Source organism: Cynocephalus volans, chromosome 10, assembly GCF_027409185.1.
Source record: "Cynocephalus volans isolate mCynVol1 chromosome 10, mCynVol1.pri, whole genome shotgun sequence".
Lineage (NCBI taxonomy): Eukaryota > Metazoa > Chordata > Mammalia > Dermoptera > Cynocephalidae > Cynocephalus > Cynocephalus volans.
In genome coordinates, this window is record NC_084469.1 from 26,851,238 (window position 1) to 26,867,258 (window position 16,021).

General features: G+C 36.3%; 1 protein-coding gene across 5 annotated transcripts in view; it reads right to left on the reverse strand.

Annotated features, from left to right (window-relative positions):
* Positions 1-16,021, reverse strand: part of SSH2 (slingshot protein phosphatase 2) — a 265,214-nt gene that overhangs the window by 45,620 nt on the left and 203,573 nt on the right. For 3 of the 5 annotated variants that reach the window (XM_063113269.1, XM_063113274.1, XM_063113272.1), the window contains 4 exons: positions 9,445-9,566; positions 4,950-5,018; positions 4,111-4,176; positions 497-691 (listed from right to left, as the gene is read on the reverse strand). In XM_063113269.1, the coding sequence (XP_062969339.1) occupies positions 497-691; positions 4,111-4,176; positions 4,950-5,018; positions 9,445-9,566 (452 nt within the window). The remainder of the gene's footprint in view (positions 1-496; positions 692-4,110; positions 4,177-4,949; positions 5,019-9,444; positions 9,567-16,021) is intronic. The other 2 variants (XM_063113271.1, XM_063113273.1) reach the window with 1 other exon arrangement.

Consider the following 16,021-nt stretch of genomic DNA (forward strand, 5'->3'; position numbering starts at 1 on the left):
GCACCGGCCATTCCTATATAGGATCCGAACCCGCGGTGGGAGCACCGCTGCGTTCCCAGCGCCGCACTCTTCCGAGTGCGCCACGGGCTCGGCCCATCTTGTCTTTTTTAGTATTACACACATTCCTCTAAAATCTTCCTTATGTCATTAATTTGCTTACCAAATGCTTCTTTCACAGGTAATGCAAATGCAAACTTTAACTCAACTCCTTTAGATTCAAATTTCAAATTAGTGGAATCTGAATAATGGAAATTTATCATTTTGTAGTTCTTGACTATGGAGATTTCATTGTGCCCAATAGTGAAACTCCTCAGGCCTTTGCAGGCAACAGAAAGGACAGAGTTCTTTATGTGGGGCAGATGTGTGCTGTAGACAGTGACTCATATCACTGGGTAAGACTAATTCCCCAAGAGAAGAGATGAGAAGGAACATGCTACCTATGACTTCCTAGGACACAACAAAGAGGACTTCCACAATTCTCAGCAAACTGACTTACATGTCTGTGAAGAGAGCTGGAGAGTCGGGCCGGTGGGACTGCACATCCTGCATAGCATTCCATTCATTGACTGAGGATTGATCCGAGTTGATATGGCTCTCATAATAACTCACCCAGGTGAGAAATAGGCTGCCTGGGTAGTAGTTATGCATTCTGGCCACTTCACAAGCCTTGTGTAAACTCTGTAGTGCAGACCTGGAAGATATGCTGGGAAATGAGAACTGCAGAATTGTGTACCCCGAACTCTTCTAATTTTTAAATTCTATAGAATTTGGCCTTTGGAGAATCTATTCCCTGAAATTCAGGATTCTCCAATTCTGATTATACCATACTACCTATCCATAGCAACAGACTAGACATTTGTTGAAAGGTATGAGGTATCATTAAGGTAGGGTGTTGGAGGGTGGGAAGGGAGAACTGACAGCTCACCAGTGAAAAATAGGTCTGGTTACCTATGGAGCTCATTATCCTATAGTTGGAACCATGCTGTGGCTGTGATGTATCATTAGAAAATTAAAGATCTCAACTAATTTACAATACGAAGATTTGTTTCCCTGGGCACAGAATCATATGACAGCACACATTCCCTAAGATTCTTAGAGGCTCCACATAGATCACATAGATAGATGTCACTAAGCCTTGAGGACACGTCCTTTAATGTCCAGGAAGTACTGATCTAATGACATTTACCATTTTTGCAGCCTGTGTCTCCTATTCTCTTTAAACCATTTATTCATATACATGAGCTATTTTCTAAGAACAACAGCTCTAATTACTCTGAGACTGAGTAAACCTTCTGACTCTGAACTCAAGAACCCAACAAGGGTAAACAAAAATGACAAGTACCTTTTTGGTTACACGGTTGGGAAAAGCTTAAGCCAGAAATGCTAGGAAGTAAATTACACAGGAGAATAGTTGGAGGCCAATAGTATTTGTTGAATGAAATGTCTTATTAGCTATAAACTAATGTATCTCTAAGAGAAAAAGACAGTATGAGAGAATTCTCATTCCTGGCCAATCTATTTATATCTTTTTCTTAAAAATGCCTTTTTATTTATTTTTCCCTCAAAACAAAAGTGACCCATGTTCACTTTAGAAAATTCAGGGACCTCAGATAAAAGGCAGAAATATCCTATAATCCCTCCACCCAGAAATAACAACCATTTAAGTTTTGGTGTAGATCTTTCCAGTCTTTTTGTCTATACATAAATCTATAATAAAGATATGATCACTTTCTGAATACTGTTTATAACATGCTCTTTAACTTTACAGCCTCTCATCATCAACATATTTCCATGTCAATAAATATTCTTTAACTAGATCATTTTTAATGGTTGCATAATATTTAATAACATAGAAGTGCCATAATTTAACTGACTCTTACTTTTAAGACATTTAAATATTTTCCAATTTTTTTTTGCTATTATTAGAATAATGACAGACATTCTTACAGCTAAAATCTTTGCTATGCACACACAGTTATTACCTTGGTTAAATTCTTAGAAGGAGAATTACTAGGTCAAAGGGCATGCAAAATGACAAGGCATATTGGCAAATCACTCTCCAGAAAGGTTGTTCCAGTTTATTCTTCCACCAATAGTATATGACAATGTCTGTTCCTTGAATTCTTGTCAACCCCAGATAATGTATATTAAAATGATTTTTAAAAATATACATTAATAAAGGAAAAATGTGCCAGTCCATTTTTTATTAGGGAAACAGATTTTTCCTTAAAAACAAAGTTGTAGAATCTTTTAAAAATGCTCTCTATCATTCGAAGTAAGCCAAATTCTCAGAGAAAGCCAACTTTTCAGAGAATTATCAGAGAATTTTAGTTTCACTACACAAATTCAAAGGTAAGGGCCAGCTTAGTATAATGTACAGGATACTCAATGCATGTTTTCTTCATCTAGGAAACACTTGCTTCAAAAGCATATGCTACATAGTCTGATGCAACTGCCTAAAATATACTCACGATCTAGCTACCTCAGATACTTCAGCTGCATATAGCAGTGGAAGGCTGCAGTAATTACCCTCCTGTGAAGGAAACACCTGGTCTACATGCTGCTTTGATCCATGCATCATGTATGTGCATTTTTTTTCTTTGATTTTCAATTCACTACTCCCCATGTGGTACACCAAAAAAAAATTTATTCTGCAATAAGCTAACAGAGCTTAATTCAAGGTTATTTACTTGAATTAAGACTGCTTTGTACTCCTCCCCAAAATATACCTGAAAACACTGTCATTTATGGGCCTTACTATTATTTGGTTTTAGTTAGTACTTGGGAATAGATATGTCAGTTGCTTTTAAGAGCCTTAGTCAAAAGAGGTCACAAATTTTCCATGAGAAATTTAGCTGTGAAATATGCCCTAAATCAGGGCTGGCCCACGGCTCACTTGGGAGAGTGTGGTGCTGATAACACCAAGGCCACAGGTTCGGATCCCTATATAGGGATGGCCGGTTAGCTCACTTGGGAGAGTGTGGTGCTGACAACACCAAGTTAAGGGTTAAGATTCCCTTACGGGTCATCTTTAAAAAAAAAAAAAGAAAGAAAGAAATATGCCCTAAATCTAAAAATCTGGTCTAAACATATGACCTGAAACTGTCCTATCTCAATTTCTGCACAGAATGATAAGACTGTTAACTGTTCAGAGACTCTTAGGACTCCACCCACCTCAGTCCTATCAATTCTGTTATTCAGGGGTAGATTACCTCCCTAGTGTCTTTCAGAAACTTTTATTTCTTGTTTTGTTTGCCTTCTGTTCATTCCACTCCTCATGGGGACTTCTACTACAGAACAGGAAGCTGAACGAGAAACTAAAATTCAAATCCCTGACTGGGGTACAGACTCAGTCTTAGAGTTACATCCTTCCCTAGTTATAGTAGATCATTTTCTAAATAATCCAGAACAAGAGAGTAAGAGTCTATTCTGTCTAAATGTAAGCGATACTCTCAGGCCAATTATGCGACCTCTCCAAAGCCTCAGTTTTCTCATCCATAATAAGAGACTAATAATACTATTTTGGGGGTCGGTGTGATGATTAAATATAATCCATGTAAAGCACCTGGCACAATCCCTGGCACATAGTAAATAACCTAAAAGTGTCAGTGTGCCAACTGATGACTATTTACAACTACAGTGTTTTCTCTAGGCTTTGTTTTCATTATGAAAATAGCCACCACCAGATTAAAAGGAAATTTATCTATCTATAATGTAACTCTGTCAATGCTACCCCTGATTACCTTAAGAAATTGAAAGCTAATGCATAACAGTGTGGTGTTCTAGACTTAGCTAACAGACTGCTAAGTAACTAACTTAGTCCATGTGTCCCTATAAACTATAAAGCTCAGTTCCAACCAGCTATCTGATCCATTAAATCTCTTCCAGAGCCAAATACCTCTGAATTTCACTTGTTCACCAATTCTCAAGGCCTTCCACTGTAACAATTTGAAAATAGCAATTGTAAGTCATCTTTAACTATGATGGCCACAAAATCCTATACATGCAAACACATCATACAGCATTTTCATAGCAAATTGTACCATTTCAAATTGCTACTTCTCACAAAATATTGCTCCAATAATGTAGAGATATTAAAAATCATCTTACCACATTGCCTGTACAGATACAGGTTTGAATATGTGAACTCTGTTATCTGTTGATACGCTGAACCCACTAAGGACAAAAGAGAACAAGACAAAAATCCATAAATGAGTGTAAGTTATTTCAGTTGTGAGTTTTCAAGATTGTTTCCCAGGCTAGCAACAGCTGGCTCAGTAGAAGAAATCATCAGGCACTTCATGTAGATGTTAACTGACTTGACTGAAAAGCTTTAAGCTAATTGTCAGATTTTATTTACCAGGCAAAATGAATAGATTCCTACTTTGGAGTTGGAGAATTACATACAGTTTCCCAGCTGTAGCTATGGACAAACTGTTCTGCTGTATATTTCTATTTGGAAGTCTTGTGGGTTCTTAGCAAACCTGACCCTGGTTTTATAAACTGGAGCCAACATCTTGGTCTCTTAGGGACATACTCTAAAAACACCAGGAATTGGGGGTGGGGGTCACTGGAAGGAATTGGCACAGGAAAGAGCTTATACTGTGGGCTGACAGCTGGCAGAGGTGGCAAGAAGTTATTTGAAACAGAACGTATCATCCTCTGGGAGAACATTGCAACAGTCCCACATGCTCACAATAAAGAGTGAGCCAACAAACTAGTTCTTCTTTGTCTGGATTCCTACCATAGTTGCCTTAGTGAAAGACACTGACAAGTTTAGTTTTACTCCATTTTACCAAACAAGAGTTTAAAAGGACTCATTGAGCTACTGACATGACAATTCAGTTGGGCACCTGGGCCTCCCATTTAGCTGAATGAATGGGCACTAAGATGGAAATCCCACATCCCTGTTGGTTTTCTGTAGGAGAATAAAAAGGGAAAGTTCTTACCCATCACCATCCAAGTGTATTAGGGTGTCACTCCAGAGAGGCAGGACTAAGCCCATGGTACAAATGCTACTACAAGACAAGAAATAGTCCATAAGTTACTTCCTATTATTCTGGGATGCAGTCTTTTGCTTATTAAGTCTTTTAACACAAAGGATAAACCCCTAAAGCTCTAAATTCTGGCATAAGTATTACAGAGAAGAAATTTCTATTTCATTTTACTATTAATCCCATGTATGTCCTTCAGGAGCTGTTTTGAGATGGTTAATCAGTTCCTTATACATTTAACAAAGAAAACTTAACTGAGCTTCCTCTATTGCTGTCTTACAAGTGCCCACTATCTAAAAAATCCAAGTGACTGTTGCTGACTTGCATTTGGCAGGTCTTAGCCCAGGGTAGAGCACCCAACTCAACTCCAAGGATTATTTCTAATGCTAAGAACTACTGCTGGTTGCTGAAGATCTTGGAATGTGTGATTTGCTCAATTCTAATTTTGAAGTTTATATAGATTTATTGAACACCAGAACATACTCAATAGTCTAAATGGGAAAGGGAATAAAAAAATGTAAAGAAGTAATTCTTAATGGCTTGTGATCAAGTTAGAGAGACAAAATAGATACAACTTAGCTTAAACAAATAAAACAGTGCTTGGTGATTGTTCACTGAACTAGCACTGCTAAAAATGCAGGGTTAATAGGAATGCCAACAACCAACAAAAGGGTAACATTAGTATGGTATAATAAAATACTATTTCACTCACACACAAGCCCAGGGAGGAAACTGGCTTTAAGTTAATGGAACAGCTTGGTATATTAAACCAGGGACTCCCAATCATGTGCTCTATTACACCACTTCTCTGGACAACTGTAACCTACTCTAGACCTCTGCCACTTTTTCTCCTTAAGGCTGCCTGCCGTAAACCACTTTTCCCCTCTGGCCAATCTCCAAAGGCTCCTACACCTGCTCCCTGCCCCCTGCCAGTATATCTAGAGAGGCAGCATGGTGTAGCAGCAAGAACCTCATATATGGGAGGGGGAACCATGCAGCAAAGTTAAGAACATGGGTTGTGAAACCTGGGTTCTGGCTCTACTCTAATCTTAGGCAAATTGCCTGATTGCTTTCTGCCTCAATTTCTTCATCTGCAAAACTGGGATAAAAACATAGGTATCTTCTTCATTATGCTGTTTTGAAGATTAAATTAGATAACACGCACAAAAATACGTACAAAAGTGCCTAAAACCTAATAATAGTTCAATGATAATTTACTGAGTGTCTACTAAGCCAAAAGATCTAGATTTTATCTCCTTCAGTATTAGTTTCTTTTGACGTTATTTAACCTCTTTCAGCTTTAACTTCTTCATCTTAAAATGCAGATAATGAAGCCTATCCTCATAGGGTTATCATAAATATTTAAAATATTTAAAGTAAAACAATATATGTAAATGCACTGTCCTGTAAAACAGATTTTGAGTATGAATCTGTAGTGAGTGCTCTAATACATCTGCAAGTGATTTGGAGGTGGGCTGGTGGTGGGAAGCATTATGCAAGTGATTTAAAAACAATAAGAGGAATACCAAGCTTTAACTGTTGAAGTCACTGCAGAGCTACAGAAGGCTAGCCCCTAGTTGGGCTTTTCACTACACTTGCTGGCCTATTATTCAACACCCTACAAGTGATTCCAGAGCTCAGGAGACTCAAATCAAGACTGGCGCACTTATCCACATTAGAATCCTGGGCCTGAACACCAGAGGCACAGTGGTTATGCTAGAGTCCAGGAGTGAGTAAGATAGATCTACCGTGTTTTGTTGAGAAGATGAGGTGGGTACATCGAAAAGTTGTTTTGAAAATAGCTTCCAAGATGGAGTAGAGTTATTCTTAGAGTAGCTTTTTGTTTTTTATTTAGTGAGTGCTTAGCCAGGTTCCTAGTAACAAATATAATTTGTAGTATAAGTATAAAGGGTTGATAGCTCAGAAACAAACCTAGAAATTAAGTAACTATAGAAGATACAGAAGCTCTAGAACAGCGTGATCCATGAACTTGTGACTAGATGCCAGGCAACCTTTGGAGATGTGACAATCATATGTAGAAGCCAACATCACATTTCCAGCTTATATTCAAGTCAGAATGCTTTTTTACATTAAGTATTAGCTTTTTCACAGAACAGGAAGAAGAGGCCTCAATTAGGCACACCTGGTATTTTATCCAGTTCACCTGAGTCTCATGAGATTTTTTCTCCATTAAAGTATAGCTACTTATTTTAGTAGATATTCATCCTATTCAACAAATAGTTATTTAGTGCCTACTATGTTCCAGGCATTTCAAGTTGTTGGGGGTACAAAGAGAAGTTAAAAAACAAAACAAAACCATGAAGTTCTATTATTTTATAAATTGAAGTATATCCAATGCGCTTTGGAAACCAAGATTACACTATATACTAAAAAATGTATTAAAATATAACACAATACTCAAAGAACTTGTAAGTAGGCTACATGAATTGGCTGTAACATTTATTAAGAACTACTTGCACTTGTCATAAATAATCTAGGTTCCACTTTGGCTTAATACTGTTTTGAAACATTAACATTTTTATACTCCCAGATACAAAATGATACAAATTCCTTCAACAGTGACTGAGATAGAAATAACATTAGATTACCTGAACACCAGTATTCTGAGGTTGGCAGCATTTCTCTTACTGTCTAAGGGGCTCATTCAAGCAGAGGATGTACAGGAATTTCATATTATCAAGTTTACCAAACAGAATAAAAACTAGTTTCTAGCTTTTCATGTCTCCCTTTGTTTTCCATAAACTAAAATTTCCCTTTGTTAGTGGCACTTGTCAGATATTACAAAACCGAGGATAAATTACTGGACACCCATATTAATAAACATTCTTTCTGGTAAAGTTTGGGAAAAAGTGAAAAAGATAAGATTAGACATCTGATTGCTCACGCTCTGGGTCAGGACAATCTGCAGTTACTGCCTCCTGTCTCTAGGAGAGGACTCAATTGAAGTTTCTGTACAGCCCCAGTTCCTGTTTTATAGGGTTTTTCAAGGGAGGCGTCAGGGAGAACTGAACAAAGGAAACATGAGCTACAGCAATGTTGTCCAACTGAACTTTCTGCAATAATGGAAATATTCTATACATGTACTGTCTAATATGGTAGTCACTAGCCACATACGGCTACTGAGTACTGGAATTGTGACTAGTTATGACTGAGGAACTAAATTTTATTTAAATAAATAAATAAATTTGTTTAGTGGTTACTATTGGACAATATAGATGTAGAGAGATATAAACTCAAATCAGAGGTCCTAAAGTCTTACTGAATGCAGATAAGGTAGGTGCTCTTAAAGGAAAATGCTTAGTGAAAGATCTGTTCCTTAGGTAACACCACAAGTTAAAACCATGCAGGAAAAAGCTTCCTAAATATGGTTTACAAGCCTGTGTAAACTCAGAACATACAATTAAATACTGTAAGTGGTATACAAGCTAACAACTCTGGCCTTGCAATCCCTATGAACCCACAGTCATTTTCAGGTTAACTTCTACGTACAAGTACAGTTAAACACTAGTTTGGGAAACTTTCTGGTGACAATGGGACTTCCCCTCCCCCAACATCAGGACAATCATTCTCAGTCTCCTCCTTTCTTTGTGGCTAAATTCCCCCAGGCCTGGGTCACACCCCTAGCTACTCCACAGTTCCATTCTAGTCCCCAGCCAGGAAGTCAATGCTTTGAGACATCTGGCAGGATTTCCTGAGGCTTATTATCTAGAGTGTAAAGATCTGCTCAGCAGTCACATTCCACAGCCTTCCCAAGGTTTCTCTAGAAAAAGTGGGAAAATAAAAAAGGAAAGCAACAAACCCCATGGACACACAAAAATCCAGGTTCTGTGTGATGTGTGGTATCTTTAATCACAGGTTGTAAAATGCAGCTAAAGTCGAAGGTGCATGATTATAAAAGGTTCTGCTTTGAGTTTAAGGAACTATTTCCTCCCCTTTATTAATTCAGAAAAAGAAAAAAGAAGGTATAATATTTGGTAAAAGCAAGGTTTAAGGCCATGGATAAATATAAAAGATTGGAATTAAAGAGGGATCTCTTTGAATCCAGGATCACTGGTGGACTACCACAAAGGGCACGTGCCCTAGAGTCACCTAGAGTCAAAGTGAATCATTACTGATTAAAATAGAGTAGAACACCAAGACAAGGCAGTTTTTCCTGGAAATTTAAGTGTAAAGCATTTAATTTAGATCATTACTACCTAAAGATAAAAGGAAGGTAAGAAATAGTGGTAAATTAGGAACACACAACCAAAGACTTTCATTAAACATGCTGTCTCTCAAGCCTGGCTGAGACACTTTTATGTTCTCTAATTTTATGCCTTAAACTTTAAGAGCAGAACTGCACAAGATGTTTTTATGATAATTCAAAAGTCAACTTGAACAGGTTATTTAAGAAAAGAGTTTCACATCCCTCTTTTTTGCGGTATCATACCTGTCATTAGAGGAGAAATCCATTCCTAGGACAATGCTTTCTTCAGTGTCTTGTCTACCATTAGTTGAAACCACTACCATATAGCGTGTTCGATTCTGGTAAGTACTTTCCAGTCTTACAGCCTGGAGGTTAACAGACAACAGAGAAATTAAGAAATTTAGAAGGTTAATTTTAGGTCATTTAACTCTTTATCATCAGCACTTTAAAGCATATTCAGGGAGGCAGCACAGCCAGTAGCTAGGAGACCTAAATTCAAAACCCAGCTCATATACTATGAAATCTATGGTAATTTACTAAATTAATTGGAGGAAGATATAATACCTGCCAATAGGGTTGTTTTAAGACTCTTATGAAATAATGCACATAAAGCACAGTGCTTAGCATACAGTAAATACTCAATAAATGTATGCTATTAGAATAATTTATAATAACAATTATCAGAGCATGTTCTAAAGACTGAAGATGTGAATGTGAGGTATATGAATGTGAGCACTGGTCTCACGGATGTAATTCCCACAAACAATTATAATGTGAAGCAACCTACTAGCACTACCTAACGAGAGTATTAGTTGTGTTCTATTGGATTCTTGCACATTTATACACAAAATTTTCTTGTTTAGTTTCAACAATAATGAAAGGAGAATGCTTTTACAGAAGCTTCTCATTTTTTTGTCAAAAAGTGTTAATTTATTGCATATGTATATTTTAAAGGGGGCTTCAGAAAATTTAAATATGAATAGGGTCTTAAATGAAATTGAGGATTTACTGTTAGTGTGATCATTGCATTGTGGTTACTAAGCCTGTTTCTTAAATATCTGCAGAGAAATAACACGGTATCTGAGTTTCACTTTTTTTTTTTTTTTTTTTAAAGTAATAGACTTTATTTTTATACGCATTTCACTTTAAAATGTTCCAACCAAAAAAGAGAAAATAAAAGGTGGGGGGAAGACGAAAGAATCAAGCAAAATGTTGATTGTTATTAAAGCTGAGTAATGAGTTCATGAGGATATATTTTCTACTCTGATATGTTTGGAAATTTTCTTAATAAGAAGTTCAAAAAGATACACGTTACAAACCTTAAAAATAAAGTAAAATGGTTTCCAAGCACACTCATTCAAATATTTACTAATTAATATTATGTAAATAATCACAGCGCAAGTGCTGTGGATTCAATGGTGGAAGAGAGAGACAGTCTATGTCCTCATGGAGTGCACAGTCTAGTCTACTCCTATTTTTATTTGTTAATAATAACAACAACAACAATAATAATAAAAGACAGATCCTTTGAAGCCAAGAAAATGTGCTCTGGAGGCAATTTCCTCTGTATGATTTCCCCTGTTTCTTATGTCAAAAGAGAAACAGAGTTCCAATCCATCAACTGGCTCAAGATATTTGTCAGCAATTTGACAGAAATTTCTATTTGGAATGCTTTCAGTGCTGCTGTTCTTGGAGGCTCCTTCCCTTAGTTCTGTCGGTATTCCAAAACAGCCAGGCAAATTGAAAAAGAGACATAGTTACACAGCTCAAATGACCCATTTAGCAAGGCAAAGGTGAGATTCCCATAGTTATCTTTTTGTCTCTATTCTGATACTCCTAGGAAAAGCTAGGGAAGCACAAAAGCAGAAGTGGCTACATTAAAACTTGTTTTAAATAACAGCTGATATAATAAGAATGTAATGCCTACCCTTCTGATGCCAAGTACACAAGATAGAGAGCTGTACTCCTCACTTTATGTTTTGTTAAGTAATAGAACATTTAAAACCATGAGAAGCTAACAGGGACTAATATCTAAGCGGACTGAGGTCTAGGCCTAGCTGCCTGGAATCAAGAGAGGAGCATTATACACACAGAACTATGAATAGTAGTAAATGCACATGAGGTGGACTAACTATTTCCCTGATTGTAGAAACACTCCACGTGTTAAATTAACCAGAACCTGGTGCAGGTAAACTAGAATTTTTTATAAACAAGATCTCATCTCAGATATTATTACGTATTTAAACTTGGGCTTGCCTTGGCAAGCGTTGAGCTAACCGTTCAGTTTCCTGAATGTGTTAGAGACTCCTTTATCCTTTGTCAGGGCTCTGAGAATTTCTGGCAAGGCTCAAATACAAATGACATGGGAACTGAACTGTGCCTTCTGACAATTTATCTACAGTTCTTACACCAACCAGTGGCAACTGATAGGCTGTCAAAGATGATAAAAGGAAAAATATACCCTCCATAAATATTACTTACAAGTTAGAAGAAGGCAGCAAGAGTTTCTTCGTAAGTAATATTTGGTGCAAACATTAGTTGTCTCTTTTTAAAAAGAGATATTTGTTTATTTATTTATAATTTCAAGAGCATTTCAAATGTTTGGCTCTCACTTGGTTAATCTAATTATAAAAGAAGATCTCAAACCTAATGGGACAGGCTCCATCTCATAATGACTTAGGCTTGAAAAACGTGCACCTCAGACCATTCAATTTTAAGCTTTTTAGATGGAAGAACAGCACTTAGAGTTCTTGGGATTTGATCACAGTCCTCTAGATAGTACCTATTAATAAATTCTTACTAAAGGGAAGTAGAGCATTAATCAGGGGGTAAGAAGCCATGATATTAATTCAATAACTACACCCAAATTAGAAGGATGAGCTGAAATCTTTAAAGAAAAAATTCTGAAATGCCAGGGGACAGATCTGAAACATTAAAGTTCTTTTTAAGCCTCAAGATTCTATGTTAAGGAATTAAACAAAATTCTATGAGCCACAAGCAAAATTCTATGGCCACAGGCCACCATGGTTTGAGTGTTATTTCATATTCCTCTGTTGGGGATAAGATTAGAAAAATCTAATAATCCAATTTAATTTATCAAGCCAATCAGAGAAATATAATTTAAAATGGCAGTGTGTACATAATACCCTGATATTGAAAACAACAGTATTTCCAATGTTTCCTGTCTCCAGAACTTACGTGGAATAAACTACTGGAATAAAAACAATAATTGAGATGCATTTGATTAACAAACTAAAGTTCTCATTGAAAAGGACACTACTGAAATCTATTCTAATTGTCCAAACAAAACAATATTCTGGATTTTAAAATGTGGCAGGAATAGCAACTGAGAAAATTATTCTAAGGTAGTTCATTTATTACCTACATTTGGAATCCTATTATCAGTTTCAGGTGAATTGGATCCAGCCATTTTGGAACTGAGTAGGTCTGAGAAGTCATCTCCTGACTCTGCTTTGTTCCTAAAGATAAGAACCTAAACTGTTTTCAAAGCTCATCTATAAAGAATAATGTTAAAATGTCCCTCCACATCTAATTTAAATGCTTAACCTAATCATAAGCAGTTCACAAACAATACTTGATACAAGAGCCTCCCTCGCCAGCACCACCTTACATCAGGAAATACTCTTCCTTTAAGTTTACACTGCACCTTTGCCTTTAATTTATTTTCACCAAGAATCTTACATCATGCCCCTGCATGCAATGTTTATGCTCAGTGAAGCCACATTATAAAGACCCAATGTCTAGACAGGCAGCTCACCCAATCCATCAGAGGGAAAGGTTTCAAAAATATGTAAATATTAAATTCTAGCCAAAAGAACAAAGTAAATAGCTAAAATTAAAATAGACTTCAGATGTGACACTAATAAACTAAAGAATACTGTCTTCAAAAGAAATAGATTAGCTCTATTGAGGGAGTCTCTGGATTTTTTTTTTTTTTTTTAAATCTATCTCTATGATAGACATTTCTATCTTTTAAATTAAAAAAAAAAAAAAACCAATTATATCCTATATAGCCATTAAAAGCCATGGTTTATCTACTGACATGGAAAGAGCCATGATAAACTGTGAAGAAAGCAGGTTACAAAACAGTATTTATGTTTTTATGTCATTTTTGTAAAAAAAACCAATGCTCTCTCTCACACATACTTTCTCTATCTGTATGTGTACACGTACACACACACACACACACACACACACACACACACACACACTCTCTCTGTCTCTCTCTCTCTCTCTCTCTCTCTCTCTCTCTCTGGAAGGACACTTATCCAAATTATTAAGAAAGGTTTTCTCAGAGTGTAGGATACAGAATGATTTTTATTTTCATCTTTATACCTTTTTGTATTGTCTGATTTAGGAAAAAACCCCACAAAATATATTGATACTTAGAAAAATTAAACCCATTTTCATTTTGGAAAAAAAGCAACATATTATAAAAACCAATACACTTCACATTTTCTTAAATTTTCAGGCAAAGTACTCAAAAAGACCTCTTTGTACTTTATCAGCACCTCAGCTCTCATTACGAACGTTAACTGAAATTACTCAAATGTCCTGAAAATTATTAAATTCTCAGTCTACTTTTTTATTAAATGGGTCTTTGATAATGTGCAGGAGTACTATAAAACCACTTCCTTTATTTTACCAGCTATAGTTTTCCTAAAATGCTTAATACCTGTATTTGGAATACAGAGCTTCCCTGGAGGAAAAGATTGCTTTCGTCCTATTTTCAATGCTAAAGCAAAATGTGGGGTTTGGTTGGGTTTGCTGTTGGATTATTAAAAAAATAAAAGCTGGACTTTCAGTTGACTATCAAACCTTTAACCTTATGCACAAGTCCCAAGATAAGAGTTTTAGCATTCCAAATATAACTCAAAACAAAAGCCTTTGCTTTGAGTCTACAAATCCGCCTTTCAGTTAGAAAGTGCTAATTTGTCCAAAGTCATACAATGCATTCACTCATTTTCTTGAAGATGACTCACTCAATAATCTAAAACATAATGACTATGTGTTTGTAACAATTCAAAACAACTGTAAAATAGCTTGTCATCTGAACTCTGAATTAATTCAGAGGCGTCAGTTACATTTTCTGAATTTATATTTTATAAATGTAAAGCAGCTGAAGCTGCGTATTTCAGTAGGAAAAGAGAAGATTTAATTGCCAACTTTGCCTTTGTAACTGCTTCCTTCATGCTCTCCCAAGTCTCATGTGGTTAAAGTTATTTTAATATTTAGAGGTTCAAACCAAACTCCAGAAGATTATCAATGTGAAAAAGATAAAATGAGAGGTGATAGACCTGAATGTTAGCTTTATCAAACCACTCGATTTTTGGAAGCTGTCAGCAAATGTCTATTGGGCATCTGGTATGTGCAAGTGACTGTTGTTATGGGTTTTAGGATTTGTACTCAAAGTGTGATTCTTGGACCGGCAGCATCAGCATCACCTGGAAACATTAAACATACAAATTATCACTGCTTCCCTCCCACCAATCGCACTCCATGGATGGAGCCCAGCAATTGACGGTTTAACAAAGCTCTTCAGGTGATTCGGATGTACTCCAAAGTTTGAGAATCATTGCTTTAGAATATTAAGGCTTATAAGAACTGCATCCCCCCATCTTTGTTCACTTCTAAAGAACTGTTTAAGAAAGAAGTAAATCAAGAAATACAAACAAGAGTTACATAAATGTTTAATGTTACTTTTGGATTAGGACATAAAATAATCATAAAAGGACTCCTTTCAATTTCAAAGTAAGTTTCTCAACAAAAATTAGAGGCCATGTAAAGGCAACAGAAGCAGCATTCAAGAGAATGACAAAATTTAAACACAGAATAATTAAATGAATGAAGAATCAGTGATTACCACAGAGTTCAGAGGCCTGATCATAAACTTTCCACAGTCAAACTTGTATCCTACTCATAATCTCTTTTCCTGGACAGACAATAGAGATAAACTATTAGAACTTAATGTGTCTGTGGCTCTCACTCAATTTCCAAATAACTATTCTAACCTAGAAGGACTCATTACCACACACCTGGATTATTACAGTAACTACCCAGTGGGCTTCCCTGATTTAAAATGGCCTCCTCCTCCTTCTCTATTCTGTATTAGCTCTAAGGAATCTTCCTTAAGTACTGAAGCTGTCCCATGTCATTTCTGGGCTCAAAAACCTGTAATATTTCACAACTGCTTACCAAAGAGGGAGAGGTACTACTTCTAGTTAGAAATGTAGAAAGTCACATAGGAAATGTAAAAGAGTGAAGTAAGCCACGTGAATAGTAAATAGGTAGAAATTCTTTTCAATTTGCACAAAGAAGCATGCTCATCCCATTTTTGTTTTCCTACTTTTATTAGAAGTGGTACTCTAAGAAAACGAACAGTGCAGGAGTGATAGCAAATGGTGATACCTGACTTTAGCTTACAGGAGAAAACAGGATATGTGGGAATAATAAATTAAGAACCCATATCGCACCTCTTCCCACCCCAGTATAGCCAAGTTCTGCCATGTGAAAATCAAGTTCCAGTGCTGCCAGAAATGTTTGAGTTTTGAAGAGAAGCCCCAAGTCTGAATTTTTACATGAAATAACCCAAATTTATAGTTCTGGCTTATATTAAAAAAACACAAACAAACAAACACACACTGTGGTCCAAACAAAACGTATTTCTGGCATATGTGCTGCCTGTTTGAGACCTGAAGTTTAGAGCATTAAATTCATATTTGCCTGCCTTGTTTTCTGGTCTCTATCTTCCTTATAGTAACAATAATTCCCATTAGGCAATTCCCACTTAGGCAATATT